Raw genomic sequence first — 16,162 nt, 5'->3', positions numbered from 1 at the left:
CTGGCACACAAGTAAGTAATTTAGTATGTTTAATCTTTTAATTAATCCTAATTTACTTTAAATAATAATTTAATTAAAATGTAAGATGATAATGATTTAATATAATATATTATGTATAATGTAATAAAATAATATAACAATAAATATAAATATTAATTTGATATAATAAATCTATAACATTTAAATAAATTTTCAATAGTAAAGTGAGGTAACTTTGACTCAATTTTAAAAAATATCTTGGAGAACAGGTACGTTCACTATTAGGACATTAGAGGGTTTTAAACTGTCTTTGAACTATTTTTGAAATATTTTATATCCTGATTCTTTTTTTTTTTTGACATGCTTGCTTTCTAATCAATATTGAAATAAAGAGTTACCCCATTTTACGGAGGATATCATAAAAAATAGAATTACGGAGGATTACAGAATATTTCTTTAAATTTATCATCTACGCTGCCTGAGAATTATTTTTATGAATTCCTAGGTGCAAATCCCACACTACGCGATCACGGTAGAGGCCTGAGAGCTGAACAATGGGCGAGGTTTTGCGGCAGGTACGTGTGCGCCGAGATGATTGAAAGATTCGCGAGACATCGTCTGTTGGAGAGAACGACATCCTGTCGTTGGGGTAGCGAGCCTGAGCTCGCTGCGAAAGTCTTACAAGGGAAGGTAAATAGCGCGATATGTCAAGTCTCCTCTTAATCGGATTTCTTTCGTATTTTTGGTAGACGTAATTCTTACAAACTGTGCCAGGTGACGCCTATACCTGCAACGCCTCTGCCGCAACCCTCGGGACTAAAGTCAAAAATAAGAAAAGTCTTCCGCACCACCTCCAGCCCCGATCGAACCTTCTCTTTAGTGTCACAGCTCACCAGTGCGGCTCTGTGCGCGAGCAGTCCGGCTCTGCCGAAACCGTCACCTGTCGTAAAAAGTCTTCTGCGACCATTGAGCGTGCCTCAATTAAGGTGCAACCAATTAAGGAATTGAAACTTTTTGAGTCATGCTGATCAATACATACTTTGTAATCACATTTTTTTAACAAACATTGCAAACTTTGCAATGTTTTAGAAATTTAAGGCGTTTAGTAGAAAATCACAAGCAGCAATCAATCAAGAATAACATTAAAATATTAATTTTTAAATGCTTTTTTTAAATTACATTTATTCGATAATTTCAATTCTAAAATAAATGTAAATTCAAAAGAGGAAACAAAATTTTGTGCTATCTTTCAGGGTGACGTTGGTTTCGCAGCAGGACTTCCTGGAGAAAACGTCTGAAAAGTACGGGACAAATTTTACGGATAAGATCGAAAACTCCATCGCGAAGCCGCCACGCTCGAAGAAGAAGAGCAAGTAGTTGAATGTAAAGCTTTCGCGATTAAAACTACGGGCCGTGTTTAGTCGTCCGTTTGGAATTGAACACACGCGAGCGAAGATTAAAAGGTTTAATCGAGTCTGTTTGACGTAAAGCAGCGAGACGGACAGAATATTTGTGATCTATTTAAGATCATTTACATATTATCCGATTCCGCTATTTCCTATAACCTGACCGATCGTTCGGAGCTGCGGTCCCTTAAATAGATCGTAGGTTGTTCGTTTTTACCTCGCCAAGAAATATTAGCGATGCATTTCACCCGAGAGGACATTTCGCGAGATCAAAAGGGAGGATCTTTGAAACTTCGATCGTTCCCGATTAATCACGATCATCCAGTCGGCAACTGAAGTTGAAACCATAGTCCTCATACTCGAGATTATTTTCAATGTAAACCGCTGCCATGGCTGAACGCATAAACATTCGGTTTAGACTTATAATGGATTGTGTGCGAGATGTAACGAAACAAGGTGCTGCGCGCGCGCAAACGCGGTTTACAGGAGATCGCAGTTATCGAGGGATCGCGTTGATCGTGATACTGAAAGTTACCTCCTCCCAACCTCGATAAATGAAATCTCGATTTTTTCCAGAAAACGTGAATGTGTAATATTCGTATCAGACTAGGGATTGAGATTAAGATTGAATTGGGATTTAACCAATCAGTAGAAAGAAAAGCAAATCAAGTTTGGTAAACTTTGCTTTGATTGATCAAATTTCAATTCAATCTTAATCTCTAATCTGATATGAGCTTGAAGCACGCGCCGAAGCGAGGCTTCAGAGGTTTCTTACCGATTAAAGTGCTAAAGATAATCGAACGGATTGCGATTAACATGTCGCAGGCCTCCCCCTAACTTATAATACACGCGTTTTACGTACAAGATTTTATATTGATGCAGTTACTATCAAATGATTGTTTAAATAAATGTCTTATTAATCAGTTCACTGTCTTTTGATTATACGCAATTGAAACACAGAGATTGGCGTATTTGGAGATTATTTTGTCGAGTCTTTGTTTTGGTTGATCCTTCGAATTAAAATCACGCTTATTTCTCAGAACGACGATTCCGTCGTTGTCGGCGATTCTTCGCTTGAGACAGAATTTCATACGCCTGTTGGATTTCCATGAATTTTTCTTGAGCTTTGCGCCTTTCCTCCTCCGAACCTTTAACCTTGTCAGGATGATTGTCCCTGGATAGACTTCTCCATCGTGCTGTGACTTCGTTCTGCGAAGCGGTTTGCGACAAACTTAGGACCTGCGGAAATGAAAAAATATTACGGATTTTTTATGCATGTTTTTTAACAAAAAATTATGAAAGAAACAGATTCTTCTATATATTATATTTGTGTGTGAAAATAATATAAAAAAGTTTGACGGTAAGCCTGGATAAAAAATTTTAATAAAAAGTAGCGTACCAAGTAATTATTTTACATTATTACGAAAAATATAATAAAAATAGGGTGGACAATTGAAAATAATAGGTGGACAATCACGTGCGCGTTGTGGACAAACGATACCCGTACATAATTATGAAAAATTATCACTTGGGGATGTTACAATTTTTTTTTGTGTATAACCTTTTTTTGCGGGGTGGACCAAAGAAAATAACGGGTGGACAAACGTGGACAAACAGTGGACAAACGAATGCAATAATGATTTTATCAATATTCGCATTTAGAGGTGCCAACTTCATAAAGCAACTCTGTAAAGTTGGAATCTGTAAATGCGAATATTGGTAATATCATTATTACATTTGTTTGTCCACTGTTTGTCCACGTTTGTCCACCCATTATTTTCGTTTGTCCACCCTATGCTTAATATATTTTTCGTAATAGTGTAAAATAATCACTTGGGGATATTATAATTTTTTTGTGTATAATTTTTTTTTGGAGGGTGGACCAATGAAAATAACGGGTGGACAAACGTGGACAAACAGTGGACAAACGAATGTAATAATGATATTACCAATATTCGCATTTACAGATTCCAACTTTACAGAGCTGCTTTGTGAAGTTGGCACCCCTAAATGCAAATATTGGTAAAATCATTATTGCATTCGTTTGTCCACTGTTTGTCCACGTTTGTCCACCCATTATTTTCGTTTGTCCACCCTATGTTTATTATATTTTTCGTAATAGTGTAAAATAATCACTTGGGGATGTTACAATTTTTTTTTGTGCAGAACTTTTTTAATTATCATAATTTTTACCATGTTTTTAAAAGAGTCCCTGAAAATTCCTTGTTACCAAAATTCACCGTTTTCGGATTACTTTAACTGCCATATTTATCGTTTTATAAATGGTAATTACAAAAATATTGACTTTATTGGACTATTTCATATGTATACACCTGATACATCCTTAAACTACTTTTTCCCTAAGTAAATTAAATTTAATAAAAATTTATCAACGACTATCCGACCTTGTAAGCATTTATCTCGCCTCGAGGATCGGTGAGGTCCACCAGTTGCGCCCACGTTGCCCAGAAACCTTGATGTTTCGCTTGGTTCCACGTGGCTTCCAGACTCGCCTGTAAAATAAAGAATACCAGCATACATGAAAGAAGTCTCTCAAATCTTAATAAGAAATTTACTGTTTAATTTTTGAAACTAACATCTGTACGCTAGATCTATAAGATTCATTTATATATATTTACATAATTTACGTTGACTAGAAGGCACTAATTAATTGCACAAAAATCAAAGTAATGTATGACTTACATGAATACAACAATAAACTCATTTTAATAACAATAATTGAAATTTGCAGATATTATAGAGAATATAATTGATTGAGTACAATAAACCCATTGTCAACTTTTGAGAGTTAAAAATTAAAAAATTCTTCATAGACCTACTTTAAGATCTGTCCAGATGGGCGAAGTGAGGAAGTGTTGCACCGCTTCTGATAACTTGATCTCCTCACCTTCGCTATCCGTGACAACCGCGTTGAAGTATAAGTAGCTACCGATTACAGCAAAGTAGAGCGTGAGAGCTAAACCTAAGCATGCCATTCGCCGGAAAAAGCTTCTTCTCTTTTTCGGTTTCAGTCGCCATTGCTTGCTGAAAGTATCGAAGCTGAGACTCGAGGTAACTACCATAAGGAAGATCCACATTGTATCGTCGGCGATGTAATACAAGGTTGGATAAAATAGATACGCTGTGGCAAGAGTTATCCATATCGAACCTTTTTCTCTTCCAATGTTCCCGACCGTCCATACACCTATTGAAGTATTAATACTGAATAAAGATTTTTGTAAAATATTTAAATTTCTACACGGAAAAGACGGTTTTTTTTTTGGTAAGTATCTAAAAATTTAGCTAAAGATCTAAAAATGATTTTTAAAATTATCAAAACCTTCTAAAATTTTTAGAGTGAAATCTACATAATTCTAAAGAGTGAAATCTCATTTTTAAAAATTGACAATTGAGTCACTCTTTTTCATCACTGATAATTGTCACTTTTTATCATTCTTTAAAATTAGATTTCCAAAGATTTTAGAGGATGTTCAAACTGATTACTAGAACATTAAAACTTTTTGCAACACTGCTTAACATTTTGAGTAATTATTTTAATAATCAATAACATTATTTTTGAACCAATAAAATTATTATCTAACTAAATTTATACATTTTAGCAAAATCGTTCTTTTTGTGTAAAATTTCTGTTTTATAATTATTCATAACGTATGTATAATTTAATATTATTGTTATATGAATAATAACATACACGTGCACACACACACATACACGAATAGAGGTTCTTATAAGTATAATAGTATATTTTAAAAGATTTTAAGTAGTGATTCTTGATGTTAATTTAAAACAAAAGCTTTATATGACAAATTGATCATATTATATTTCCGAAATAATTTAGTTTTAAAAATACACGATGTAAAGTTTCACCTCTCTATCAATCATTATAAAGATTAGTCATCGAATCTTTCGTTGTTCGGGGAATATCTTAAGTGACCATCAATGTCAATAGAATAAGATATTTGTACATATTATTTGTCTATATATTTATTTATAAGAAACTTATTGGCTCGATTATGGATCATTATTTATATTTAATTGTTGTTTACATAATACGAATTATTTTACACTTTAAAATATTTTATTTAGAAATATAAATAACGAATATGTGTATAATAATATAATATACAATATAAAAAATGTAATTTTATATATATATTTTTACACATATTATAATGAGATATAACTACACCATTGCGATATTCTAAGAATATAAAAAAAATCTAAATTCTGTCTCCGAAATAAAAAAACTCGTTAAAATTTAAGATACAATATTCTAATAAAAAGCTAGTTAGAAAATCAGTAAAAACAGATTTAGTGTCGGTTTTTCCAGTTTTTTCCATTTATCATCAATGATTATTTTTAACCAATAACATGCGTCATATGCTGCGACCTTAAAATATTATCATTCGAAGAAACCGACTTGTAACAAGCGCGATAAGAAAATGCACGTGATGATAATTAAATAAACATTTTTTTCCTTTGAAATATGATTCTTACCTAATGCGATCACAGCCGGTATTAGGATCAGCAGATGTCTGAAATTAATACCGTACACTTCCTCCTGCGGGATCGCACTGTTAAACAGCTCAGCCCATAAGTAGGCAACCGCGGCTTGCGCCGCAAATCGCACTGCGGAAAACGGTGGCTGTAAAGAAAAGTAATAATAAATCCGATTTCGGTTTACAAAGCATCAGTCGCGAATCGCATTTATTTTGCCAACATTTACATCCTTAATTACATTACGTGCCAGCGAGTAAATTGCGGTTCAACATTTATGTGATCATCATATAACGCGCAACGTCATCAATTTTTCGAATAACAGCGATGCAGAACAAGTTAATGGTACCAATCGTAGTATAAGGTTGATGTTAAGAAATGTATTTCAAGACTAGCAACGTCACTGGCTTATGTTAGCCTGTAGACTCTAAACGCTGAATATTTATTTACCTTTCTGTTAGCTCTGACTTTTTGTTTAAAATCTTCGATAAACGCCGGGTCGTCATTTGCATCGGCCACGTATGCAGGTATTCTGTAAATGTCCCTGAGAAAACCGCAACCCACGTAACCGCCGAATGTGCTGATATACACGAATGCCTGATCGTCCCTACCGAGGTACACATGATGTGCTCCGAAGAGTCCACCGAACAACCAGAAAAAATAAGCCCAGACCTTACTTTTAACACTTTTGTACCCCGGATCATTCAATCCATTTTCTTTCGCTCTTTCCATGTTATCTTCTAAAGCAACAAGTCACAAAATACCCATTTTGAATCACTATCGACTAATCGCAAGACAATTTACTTATCCTGGTCGGAGATTTTACGGAATTCCACGCAAACAATAATTACATGTCCTACCATGTCGTTATTTACACATCTTTACAAACAAAATAAGTTTACGCAAAAATAACTCTACTGATTTTGGACTCAGGTACACCTGTCAGTAGTATATCGTAGAATGACGGTCGTGGTTCCACTGCACCGGTTTCTGGTTCAACGCTCCGCCAGGTATAACGGTATCGGTTCAGGGACGTAGCAAGCGAAAATATATATATTCCTAATAAGGAAATAATTCACCAACTGCTGGAAGGAAAATATAAAAGCAAATTGAGTCAATATTTATTAATTTATATAAAACTTACAATTTTGCATCTTTATCATTTTATTATAGTATATTTTGTATCATTCTATGTTTTAAATAATCTTTTTAAACTGTTTAAAATGTTGAGTTCGCTGATCACCTTATAAAATGTATAATATATATATTATTTTATCTTTTATATTATACATAATAAATAATTAAAAAAAATTTTTGTATAATATTATGTAAAAACACTTAATATTTTATTGCAGAAATAACACACTTGTCGGCAATTTGAGCTATTTAAAAAGACAGGATGATACGCAAATAATAAAATTGATTCTTTAAATAATTAAATTTTACTTTATCGAAAAATTTAATTATTAACGAATATATTTACACATAAATATATTTCTAATATCTATAGAATTCTAATTTTCTACTTGAGAAAAAATAATAAACTTATCGGAGCATTCCAAAAAGTGCGTCAGATCACTTAAATACATCGCTTAATTGATGAAACTACTAAAGATAAAATAAATTTGCTCAACGCAAGTCAAAATAATATATCAATATTCTATTTGAATCCTTCAGACCTTAAAATCTTTCGTATTTAAACTTAAAGTTCTAATTGTTTTTATAAAACCGTGAAAATTCGTAGTCAAAATCAATTACATGTTGCACATCATAACGTTACAAAATATAAAAATTACTTGTTTTTTTAAATGATTATATAGAATATATGTAAATATAAAAAAATTGCTAAAACAATAAAAGAGTAGATCGAATGAAAAAACGCTATGCCTTAATAACTATTCCGAATACGGTCAAACAGCAGAGTAAAAGTGTAAGAAATTAATGTTCTAGTTTACATCAAGTACATACTTGATACGCGTACTAACTATCGCGTAGTAACTTTCTATTTATTATCTTAATTTTGGTAATACATTTGAAGAATGATATATTAAACTGGTATGTTAAATTGGTACATATCATGTATACTATTATACATTGAAATTAAAAAATTAAAATAATTTAATAGAAAGTTACACTGATTATTACGCGCGTATTAAATGCTCGGTAAACAAGCTAAATAACTAAGGAAGCTGGCCTTGTCTGCAGAAGACAGTATATGTATATGTAAAATTGAGTTTATTAAAACAACATATTTTAATGTCAGTAAACTAAAGTTTTATGAATAAATTTATTATTAAAATATTCTCCAAACTTTATGTTTATATATCACAATAACAATAAATGATATTACTGGGCACTAATAAGTTGAAAAAATTTATTCGTGTTCGAAAAAATAATCTTCTTACTCTGTCTCATATTTTAATGTAGTATGTAGAACAGATTGCAGGAGCTGTAATGCATCGTATGTAGGAGTAGAAGAATTTTAAAGGCAACCATTAATGAATAATACAAGAATCAAATCAACTGGAATACGACGCAACATTCGCTTTTTACGATAGATTAGAATTCTCCCACGAGTTTGACTGGGAAAATATAAAAATTCTAGATGAAGAGGAATTTTTACATAAAAGATTATATAATGTCTAAAATGAATTTTATTAAGAAACAAATAAATGGTTTGAATATTAAAAATGACATTAAGTCTTTTAACCCAATATGTATAAATTTATTTACAAAGACTTGATGCTTCCCGCTCTTTGTTTTTTTTAATGTGTTTATACAATACATAATTTTGACTATGTCCGTCATATTTGTCTCCGACAAGTTCATTAGCCCAGGCGTTTGTCATGTAAGTTTCAGAATTAATCAAAAGATTTTTATATTTAATTATGTCATTAAGATTTTATAAAAGAATTGTAATTTATTTTTAATTAACTTGGAAATTATAATGAACACGCATTTGAACTTATGACTTACGCAAGCATCACTGCACACATCATACACGCAGCAGAAACTTTATTATGCCTTGCGATTCTTAATTATATGACGAATACTTGTCATTTGTATCAAAAAAATTTTATATTGAGAAGGATCCAAATTGACCAAACGCTAGGTATAATAATTGTATTATTCGAATATAAAGTTATTTACACACGTTTATCTCTTGCGTTTGGTTCTTGAAAACTTTTTTTTATTTATTTTGGTAGAACCTTTTCTTATTAATATTTATATAATATTATTTTCTTAATAATTATAATTATCATTAAAAGTTGACATATAATTATTTATTAATATTTCAGAAGATTACATTGTAAAATAATATCTATATTTATATTAGATAATAATATATTTATATATAATATTCTAAACATCTAGAATAGTGCTTGATATTATAATAAATATAATATTACACGTATTGTATAGAAATACTTAAAAATCTCATAATTTTTCTGCGCGCTCGACGTGATATTCTATCAATCCCATTTTACCGATATACATGCAAGAATAGTTATAGTGTCTCCATCTTTCGGTGAAGCAGTAAACATAGGTATTATCTACAGACGATATAAACAATGTAAAAATACATTGTAATATAAATTGTTTTATTTAATAACATATGGGTAATACAATATATATTATCAAATAATCTTAATAATAATAACACAATTAACAATATATAAAAGCATAATAAATTCATCTGTAATAAAATCAATAAACAAGTACGCGTAACTCAAAATAGAAAATACAGAATTTAAAAAATCAGTGTTGCACCAAGTGTTGATATCACAAATAATGTTTTGCAGCTTCCATATAATTAACATTCTTCTGTTTCAATATTTTGTATACCGACGATCAGGCCATAGCCTTGCATCATGTAGTTGTCGGAACTCAATATGGCGTCGGACCTCGTCGTACATCGATGCTAATAGTTGACCGCAGGTTCATTTCAACGTGATTATTTTTAGTGTCTCGTACGTTGTCGATAATACTTGCCAGTCTTGCCATTGTTCTCAGGGATATGTGAGGATGGAAAAACGTTCAAAACAAACGAAGCTCAGTCATAAGGAGTGGCGTTGCATTGTGAAGAAGGAGCGTCGCAGGCGTAAGCGACGGTTATTGGCTCAAGAACGCGACGCCAATGAAGAACGCTTGAGGGCAGCACTGGAAAACAATGTGGAATATATGCAATTTTGCGCGGAAAAAGAGAAACAAGAGAAAGAAACAGAAGCGCGAGAACAAGAGAAACGTGCGGAACGAGAGAGACTATGGCTAGAAGAAGAAGTAAATATATATACTGTATTACAATTAAATATTTTCTTAGAAATTTTTTTTATTGGCTTCTCTAACTTTTTTCATAATTTCATTATATTTTTAAAACATTATACATTGCACATATTTCTTACATATTGATAAAAAAAATATTGTAATAGGGTTTATTTAAAGAATTTAATGAAATTTCTTTTTATAACTTGAAATGTTATGAAAAAAGTATAAATTTCAATATTTTTTTACATTAGCATGACAGTTGACACCGACGAGATATTACTAAAGACAAACTTATTATAGTTCGCGTCTTTGTTAAAATTTAAAATTCGGAATAAGAATAAAAAATTGATATTATATTATTATATAATCAGTAACGGAATCAGAAATTTGCCAAGGAGGAGGCCACTGACGCGCCGCAAGCAAAATTTTTTCTAGGTCGAATATAAAATATGAAATATTTAAATTATTATTGGTACATTATATTGAAAAGTACTATGTAATTTTATAATCCAAGAAACGTTTTATTTAAATCAATATAATAAGGTATAATTACCGACACAAGTAAAACGTATGTAAATTTAATTTGATATAAAATGAAAATATAATATAAATATAAAATTAATTATAAAATGTTTATTGTTATTCTTTTTGACTTTGTGTACAAGTTTCTATTATACTGCTCATGTTTTGATCACTTTAGATTTTAATCTTGAAGGAACAACAATTTACATACGTTTTACTTGTGTCGGCTCAATTATATCTTATATTTAATCATATAAACCTATATAAACTGTATTGTATTATTTTGTTTTATTTAAAATTATATAAACATAAAAAGAATAATATAATTTATAATATTATATATACTTAAAATAATTTGTAAAATAAATTAGTATAAAACAATAACGTGTCTAATTATCTTTTTACACAAAATTTTGTCTCATTAATGAACGTAAATGAAGATATATTTATTACATTAAACAATATTTTATTATTTTGCAAATTGTGTTCTGCTTCCTAAGTTATTTTTTTCATAAGAAATAAAATAATATAGTAGTAGTAGTTCATATATCCCCTATTTGTTCTTTCCTTTTCTAATTACATTTAACTTTTCATTCAGCTTATTTAGCCATTCGTATCCATTTCCATCCTCTCTTAAAAGTCCATTCACGCTTCCATTCCATCTCTCCATTTTTTCGCACTCATACATCCAGTGTTCTAAGCTTTCTTTTACTCTTTCACACAATTCACAGTTCATTATTTCTCTATCTATCCAATAACAATTATTTCTTTCCAAATTTCCGCATCTTGCCCTAGCTATTATACACTTTTTATTTACTTTTTTATTTTCTCTCTCAGTCAGATATTTTGGTAACATTAACGTTTTTACATCTTTATATCTATAAAATAAAATAATATAGGAAAGATCAATTATTTAGATATAAAAAAAATATTGTTCTTATACGCAAATTTGAAATAAACTATTGCTTTTTAAATGTATAATTAAAACAATTATTTATTGTCGTTTAATTGTCCAGATAAGAGCGCAGAAAAAATGGCAAGAACTTCAGGAACAAAAAGCAAAGGAGGAGCAAGAGAAACTGGAGCAGGACATAAAGATTCGCGAAAAACTTGAGGCAAAGCGTGTGGCAATTTTAAAGAAAAAAGATGAGGAAAAGAGAAAACAAGAGGAACAATTTCGTAAACAAGAACAGCTTCAGAAGGAGATCAATGATTACATCGACAATGGAGTTGAAACTCCTGAAATTTTACGTGAAATCGTCGACAATCAACCTACCAAGGAACTCTGTCCATTTTTCTCGAAAACAGGTGCTTGCCGGTTAGTACAGAGAAATATATATTCACAATATTATAATATCATAATTTATTAATCATTTTTAACAATATTGAAATTCGGAGTATGTCGAATATATGTATTATATGTATGTTGAATATATTCAAATTTTAATATTTATTATGAATATATTAGTATGAGAATAACTGGTGAATGTAAATATATAAATGACTGAATATATAATTGAGAGATAAGAATGTGGCAAGTTGTTTTCAAAATATTGATTTGAAACTGTTAAGAAAATGTTAAGAGTTATATTTGTATTAAACAAAATTAAAATTGAATTGAATTCAATTGAAAGTAAGTTCAGATTTAGAATTGAAACGTTTTACTGAAACTAAAATCAACTTTAGTTAAAATTATATTTGTCTTTTTGTTTCTAAATTCGATATTTATGTGTAATTGATTTTTAATTATTTTAGATATGGAAATGCGTGCTCCAAGAATCATCGTAAATTCTTTCTGAGCAGAGTGATTTTGATACCCGGATTCTATTCACATTTCTCCCTCGAGAAGAACTTAGCAGAATATGACACTGACGTGGCTCTCGAATTCGAGAGATCAGAAACATTGCATCATTTTTACGAGTTCTATGAAGACGTAATAACTGAACTGGAGTCGTTCGGCAGGATTAAAACCCTTAAATGTTGCTGCAATAAAGAAATTCACTTGCGCGGTAATGTGTACGTTCAGTATTACACGGAGAGAGAAGCAGCTAGAGCTTGGAGAAACCTGAAAGGACGATGGTATGCCGGCAGACAACTCAACTGCGAATTCGTCAACTTCACATCTTGGAGAAGTGCCGTTTGCGGCATAAACAAGTGTCCGAAGGGCAGTAAATTCTGTAATTTTCTTCACACCTTTCGAAATCCGCACAATAAGTACGACATTAAGAGTCCTCGAAGGGATAAAAGCAACTCTAATGACAGCAAGCGAAGCGAACATAGGTTTGTGTTACTATATATTTATATATAATGAAAGATAATAATAATTGACTCGTATGATTTAAAAATCGAGGAAAGTGTAAAGCCTAATGGAGTCTTGAAAACAAGATGTTAATGTTTATTATATTGTGTGAAATTTATATACTTAGTTTTCACAAATTTTAAATTATTACTTTAATATTAAATTTTAATATATGTCTTTCAACATATTATTAAGATCTAATAAGATGCTATAGGCATCAAAAATTGGTTAAATTGATTCTCAATTTAACTAAAGTGATATTACTGCGGTAGTGAATATGTATGCGTCAATGCTGAAAATCTATCAGCGTCGCGGGGGGGACTACATACGCAGTATATAAATTTCACACAATATAATAAACATTAACATCTTGTTTTCAAGACTCGATTAGGCTTTACACTTTCCTCGATATATATTTATATCCTACGCTATATTATACAATCAAACTCATGTCCTATATAGACAAAATATTTATTTTTATCATGTTTATATTATATATCATAAAGATATATATATTAATATATAATCGTTTTACCAATAAGGTTTTGACTTAACGCTATGCAAAACAATTGTAATAAAAAGAATGATTCATAGCGTAAGTTTATTGAAAAGTTTTTTTTATATTTCGCATTTTGAATTTATATATTATACTTCCTAGAAGTTTCGTGTATTTATTATTTTTTCCTTGCATTTAACTGGCGGTGACTTTTATTTCTGCCAAGAGATAATATTATGAAAAAAATAAGTTAATACGGTATAATAAAGTAAATTAAAAGTGAATTGTTATAAAAGTTTCTACTATTATTTAATTCCTTTTCATTTGTTTTTTTTAGAAGTAAATCTAAATGGGAAGAATCCGATCGAGATAATAGCGAAAAAGATCGCAGCTGGAGATGGTCCGAATCACCCGAGACTGAATCAGATCGCTCGAAAGATCGCACAAAACATTTTCATTCCACGAAAAGAAAACGATCACAGATATCTACGCACAATAAAAGACAGAGAAAGAATTTTAAATTAACTATGAAAAGTTCTAAAATTAAAATATCGCCTAGAAAGAAACATCATCATCATCATTCACATCGCAAAAGGATTCGTGAGAACAAAGATGAAGGTAAAGAATACGCGTCCAACAATCGCCCTTCTAAAAGAATAAAAAGAAATCTTTCTTGAAAGAAAAATGAGAAACGGTCATGAAAAGCCATTAAAAGCGAAAATATCAGAAGTGATCCAAAAGAAACAATAACTCTGTAACAGTTATAATCGTTAAAAGTTACAGAATAGATGTTCCCTAAATGTTTCCTTCAAAAAAGATCCAAAGTTTATACAGGCTGTAAAAATAACTGTAAATGTGTCAAATAGCTGTAATTTTAATGTAATATATGAATGTAAAAGTGATAATCGAATAAATAAAAGGATAATTTTTTCTATTAGTGTTTTTCAATTTCAGTAATAAATATGGTAAATCGAGCTTTTTCACAATAATATTTATGTTTTTGAACAGCATATATTAGTTATTTAAAGATTGTGCTTGTTCCCTCAAGGAGCAATCATGATTGTCCCAAACAACGCACACAATATTTATAAAATATTTACAAAATATTTGTATTACAAAACTTATTTTAAATGTCTTGTAAATATTTTTGTATATATAAGAGCATTTTTTGAGAGTTGAGGAGCAGGAGGAATAAGTAGGAGGAAATCTCTGAAATAACGAAGAGATTCAGAATAAAGGAGGGGAGTGCCGGGGGATAAACTAGGATGTTTTCATTCGGAAGTGCATTAAAAAGATAGTAGCGGAATTCCAATAGATTATTATTATCTCAGGAAAATCTGGAGAGCAGATGGGTTGTAAATTGAAGAGTACTTCAATAACGTGAGAAGTCGAGTACGATGGTACAGAATCTCAAAAATCGAAAAAGGGAATCAGACGGCGATCGCGGAAGTGAATATGAAAGTTAGTTTAGGAATGCGTCTATTCTCATCTCTAAGAGAGATGGCTCTTCTCTAAGATAAGAATCTATCAGTTTCTCATCTTATACAAAAGTATCCAAAAGTTAAACGTTATAATTGTCAAATTATTATGCAAGTATAGATCATTTTTCCAAGTAATTATAACTCCACAGACTACTATAATCCATTGTAAAGTTGTCATGTACTGCATGCTGTAGTTTTTTTATATAATAAAAAATAATGACTTTTTAATATGAGTTATTATATTTACTCACGATACACTTGTAATAAATAGTACAATATATTATTAATAAATTATAAACTTAACTGCTACGTAAAGATTTGCTGAAAGATTTATAATAAAATTTTATGGTAAGATTTTTTAGATGGATAGAGTGTTGAGAAGTAAAATATGTGTAATTATTTATAAAGTTCTAATTCTATTTTCATGTTATCAAGAAACAATATGAGCATTTAGAATTTTTGATTTGCAAATAACAGTTCTCATGTTTTATATCACACTTTGTATTTCTTCGGAATATTAACTTAATCATATTTTTAATAGCCTACAAAAATTTTAATTCTAGGCATTTGAATGATGATAACCAAAAGCGTCACAATTGTCATGGCAATCTGAAAGAAATATTTAATGTTGAGTAAATTTTAATATGGCAATAATTTTAATAATAAATAAAAAGAATATTTTAAACCGGTTTTTTGTACATAGATTTATATTTTTATTCTAATATGTTACAAAATATTACCTAAATTTTATTTAACAGGTAGCAATAATAAACGTTTGGTAACAGATGTAATTTAGTGCAAAATATACAAAATTAAAAAATATTTAATAAAATAGAATAAATATACAAACGAACTTTTCGCAAGAAGTCATTACCAAAATGGAAAAAACCTAGTCCAGACAATTTTAATGGATGATGTATTATTTGTAGTGTAAACTGGTAAATCTGCATACAGTGATTGTTACTTAAGTTTAAGTAATTTACTTCAATTATCTAATAGATATTATTAAAATTTATTTTACCTCGTTACGGATATCAACATATTGAGGAATATATGTTAATCGATGGATTACTGTATTCATTTCGTTAGACTAAAATTAGTCATATATAAATAACCAAATATATATATATAGTATGTATATATACACACATATATTCACTTCCAGACAAAAGTTTGGAAACACTTCCAATTTTTT

The 16,162-nt window shown here is 30.2% G+C and overlaps 3 protein-coding genes across 4 annotated transcripts in view; 2 read left to right on the top strand and 1 right to left on the bottom strand.

Annotated features, from left to right (window-relative positions):
* LOC108782177 (uncharacterized) overlaps positions 1–2,300 on the top strand; it is a 31,319-nt gene extending 29,019 nt beyond the window's left edge. Inside the window, exons 10-12 of the mRNA XM_018550366.1 lie at positions 485–669; positions 754–965; positions 1,233–2,300. Coding sequence (XP_018405868.1) covers positions 485–669; positions 754–965; positions 1,233–1,356 — 521 coding nt within the window. The 3' untranslated portion in view covers positions 1,357–2,300. The remainder of the gene's footprint in view (positions 1–484; positions 670–753; positions 966–1,232) is intronic.
* A 1-nt stretch (position 2,301) lies between these two features.
* wus (TM2 and DnaJ domain-containing protein wurst) lies at positions 2,302–6,638 on the bottom strand. The gene is made up of 5 exons (XM_018550371.1): positions 6,354–6,638; positions 5,904–6,051; positions 4,226–4,590; positions 3,791–3,898; positions 2,302–2,624 (listed from the first exon to the last, which is right to left on the bottom strand). Exons 1-5 carry the CDS (start codon positions 6,633–6,635, stop codon positions 2,415–2,417), a joined length of 1,113 nt encoding a protein of 370 aa, XP_018405873.1. The 5' UTR covers positions 6,636–6,638; the 3' UTR covers positions 2,302–2,414.
* A 3,035-nt stretch (positions 6,639–9,673) lies between these two features.
* Positions 9,674–14,174, top strand: LOC108782136 (U2 small nuclear ribonucleoprotein auxiliary factor 35 kDa subunit-related protein 1). 2 transcript variants are annotated; one of them, XM_018550315.1, is made up of 5 exons: positions 9,674–9,842; positions 9,918–10,184; positions 11,708–12,009; positions 12,447–12,971; positions 13,824–14,174. In XM_018550315.1, the coding sequence occupies exons 2-5, from the start codon at positions 9,930–9,932 to the stop codon at positions 14,161–14,163; spliced, it is 1,422 nt and encodes a 473-aa protein (XP_018405817.1). In that variant the 5' UTR covers positions 9,674–9,842; positions 9,918–9,929; the 3' UTR covers positions 14,164–14,174. The 2 variants fall into 2 exon arrangements, with proteins under 2 accessions (XP_018405817.1, XP_018405816.1); XM_018550314.1 differs by having other exon boundaries at positions 9,674–10,184.
* Positions 14,175–16,162: the final 1,988 nt, after the last annotated feature.

Source organism: Cyphomyrmex costatus, unplaced genomic scaffold (assembly GCF_001594065.2).
Source record: "Cyphomyrmex costatus isolate MS0001 unplaced genomic scaffold, Ccosl1.0 scaffold97, whole genome shotgun sequence".
Lineage (NCBI taxonomy): Eukaryota > Metazoa > Arthropoda > Insecta > Hymenoptera > Formicidae > Cyphomyrmex > Cyphomyrmex costatus.
Note: the sequence above shows the minus strand (reverse complement) of the source record. Positions and strands in the feature narration are given on the sequence as shown.

Bases quoted from the DNA above. Each gene is read 5' to 3' on its own strand.
- wus (XM_018550371.1), bottom strand. From the start codon at position 6,635: ATGGAAAGAGCGAAAGAAAATGGATTGAATGATCCGGGGTACAAAAGT. The intron at 3,899-4,225 runs GTAGGTCTATGA...TTTATTTTACAG, and splicing joins CCATCTGGACAGATCTTAAA to GCGAGTCTGGAAGCCACGTG. The intron at 2,625-3,790 runs GTCGGATAGTCG...TCATTTCCGCAG, and splicing joins GCGAGATAAATGCTTACAAG to GTCCTAAGTTTGTCGCAAAC.
- LOC108782136 (XM_018550315.1), top strand. From the start codon at position 9,930: ATGGAAAAACGTTCAAAACAAACGAAGCTCAGTCATAAGGAGTGGCGT. The intron at 10,185-11,707 runs GTAAATATATAT...TTAATTGTCCAG, and splicing joins GACTATGGCTAGAAGAAGAA to ATAAGAGCGCAGAAAAAATG. The intron at 12,972-13,823 runs GTTTGTGTTACT...TGTTTTTTTTAG, and splicing joins AGCAAGCGAAGCGAACATAG to AAGTAAATCTAAATGGGAAG.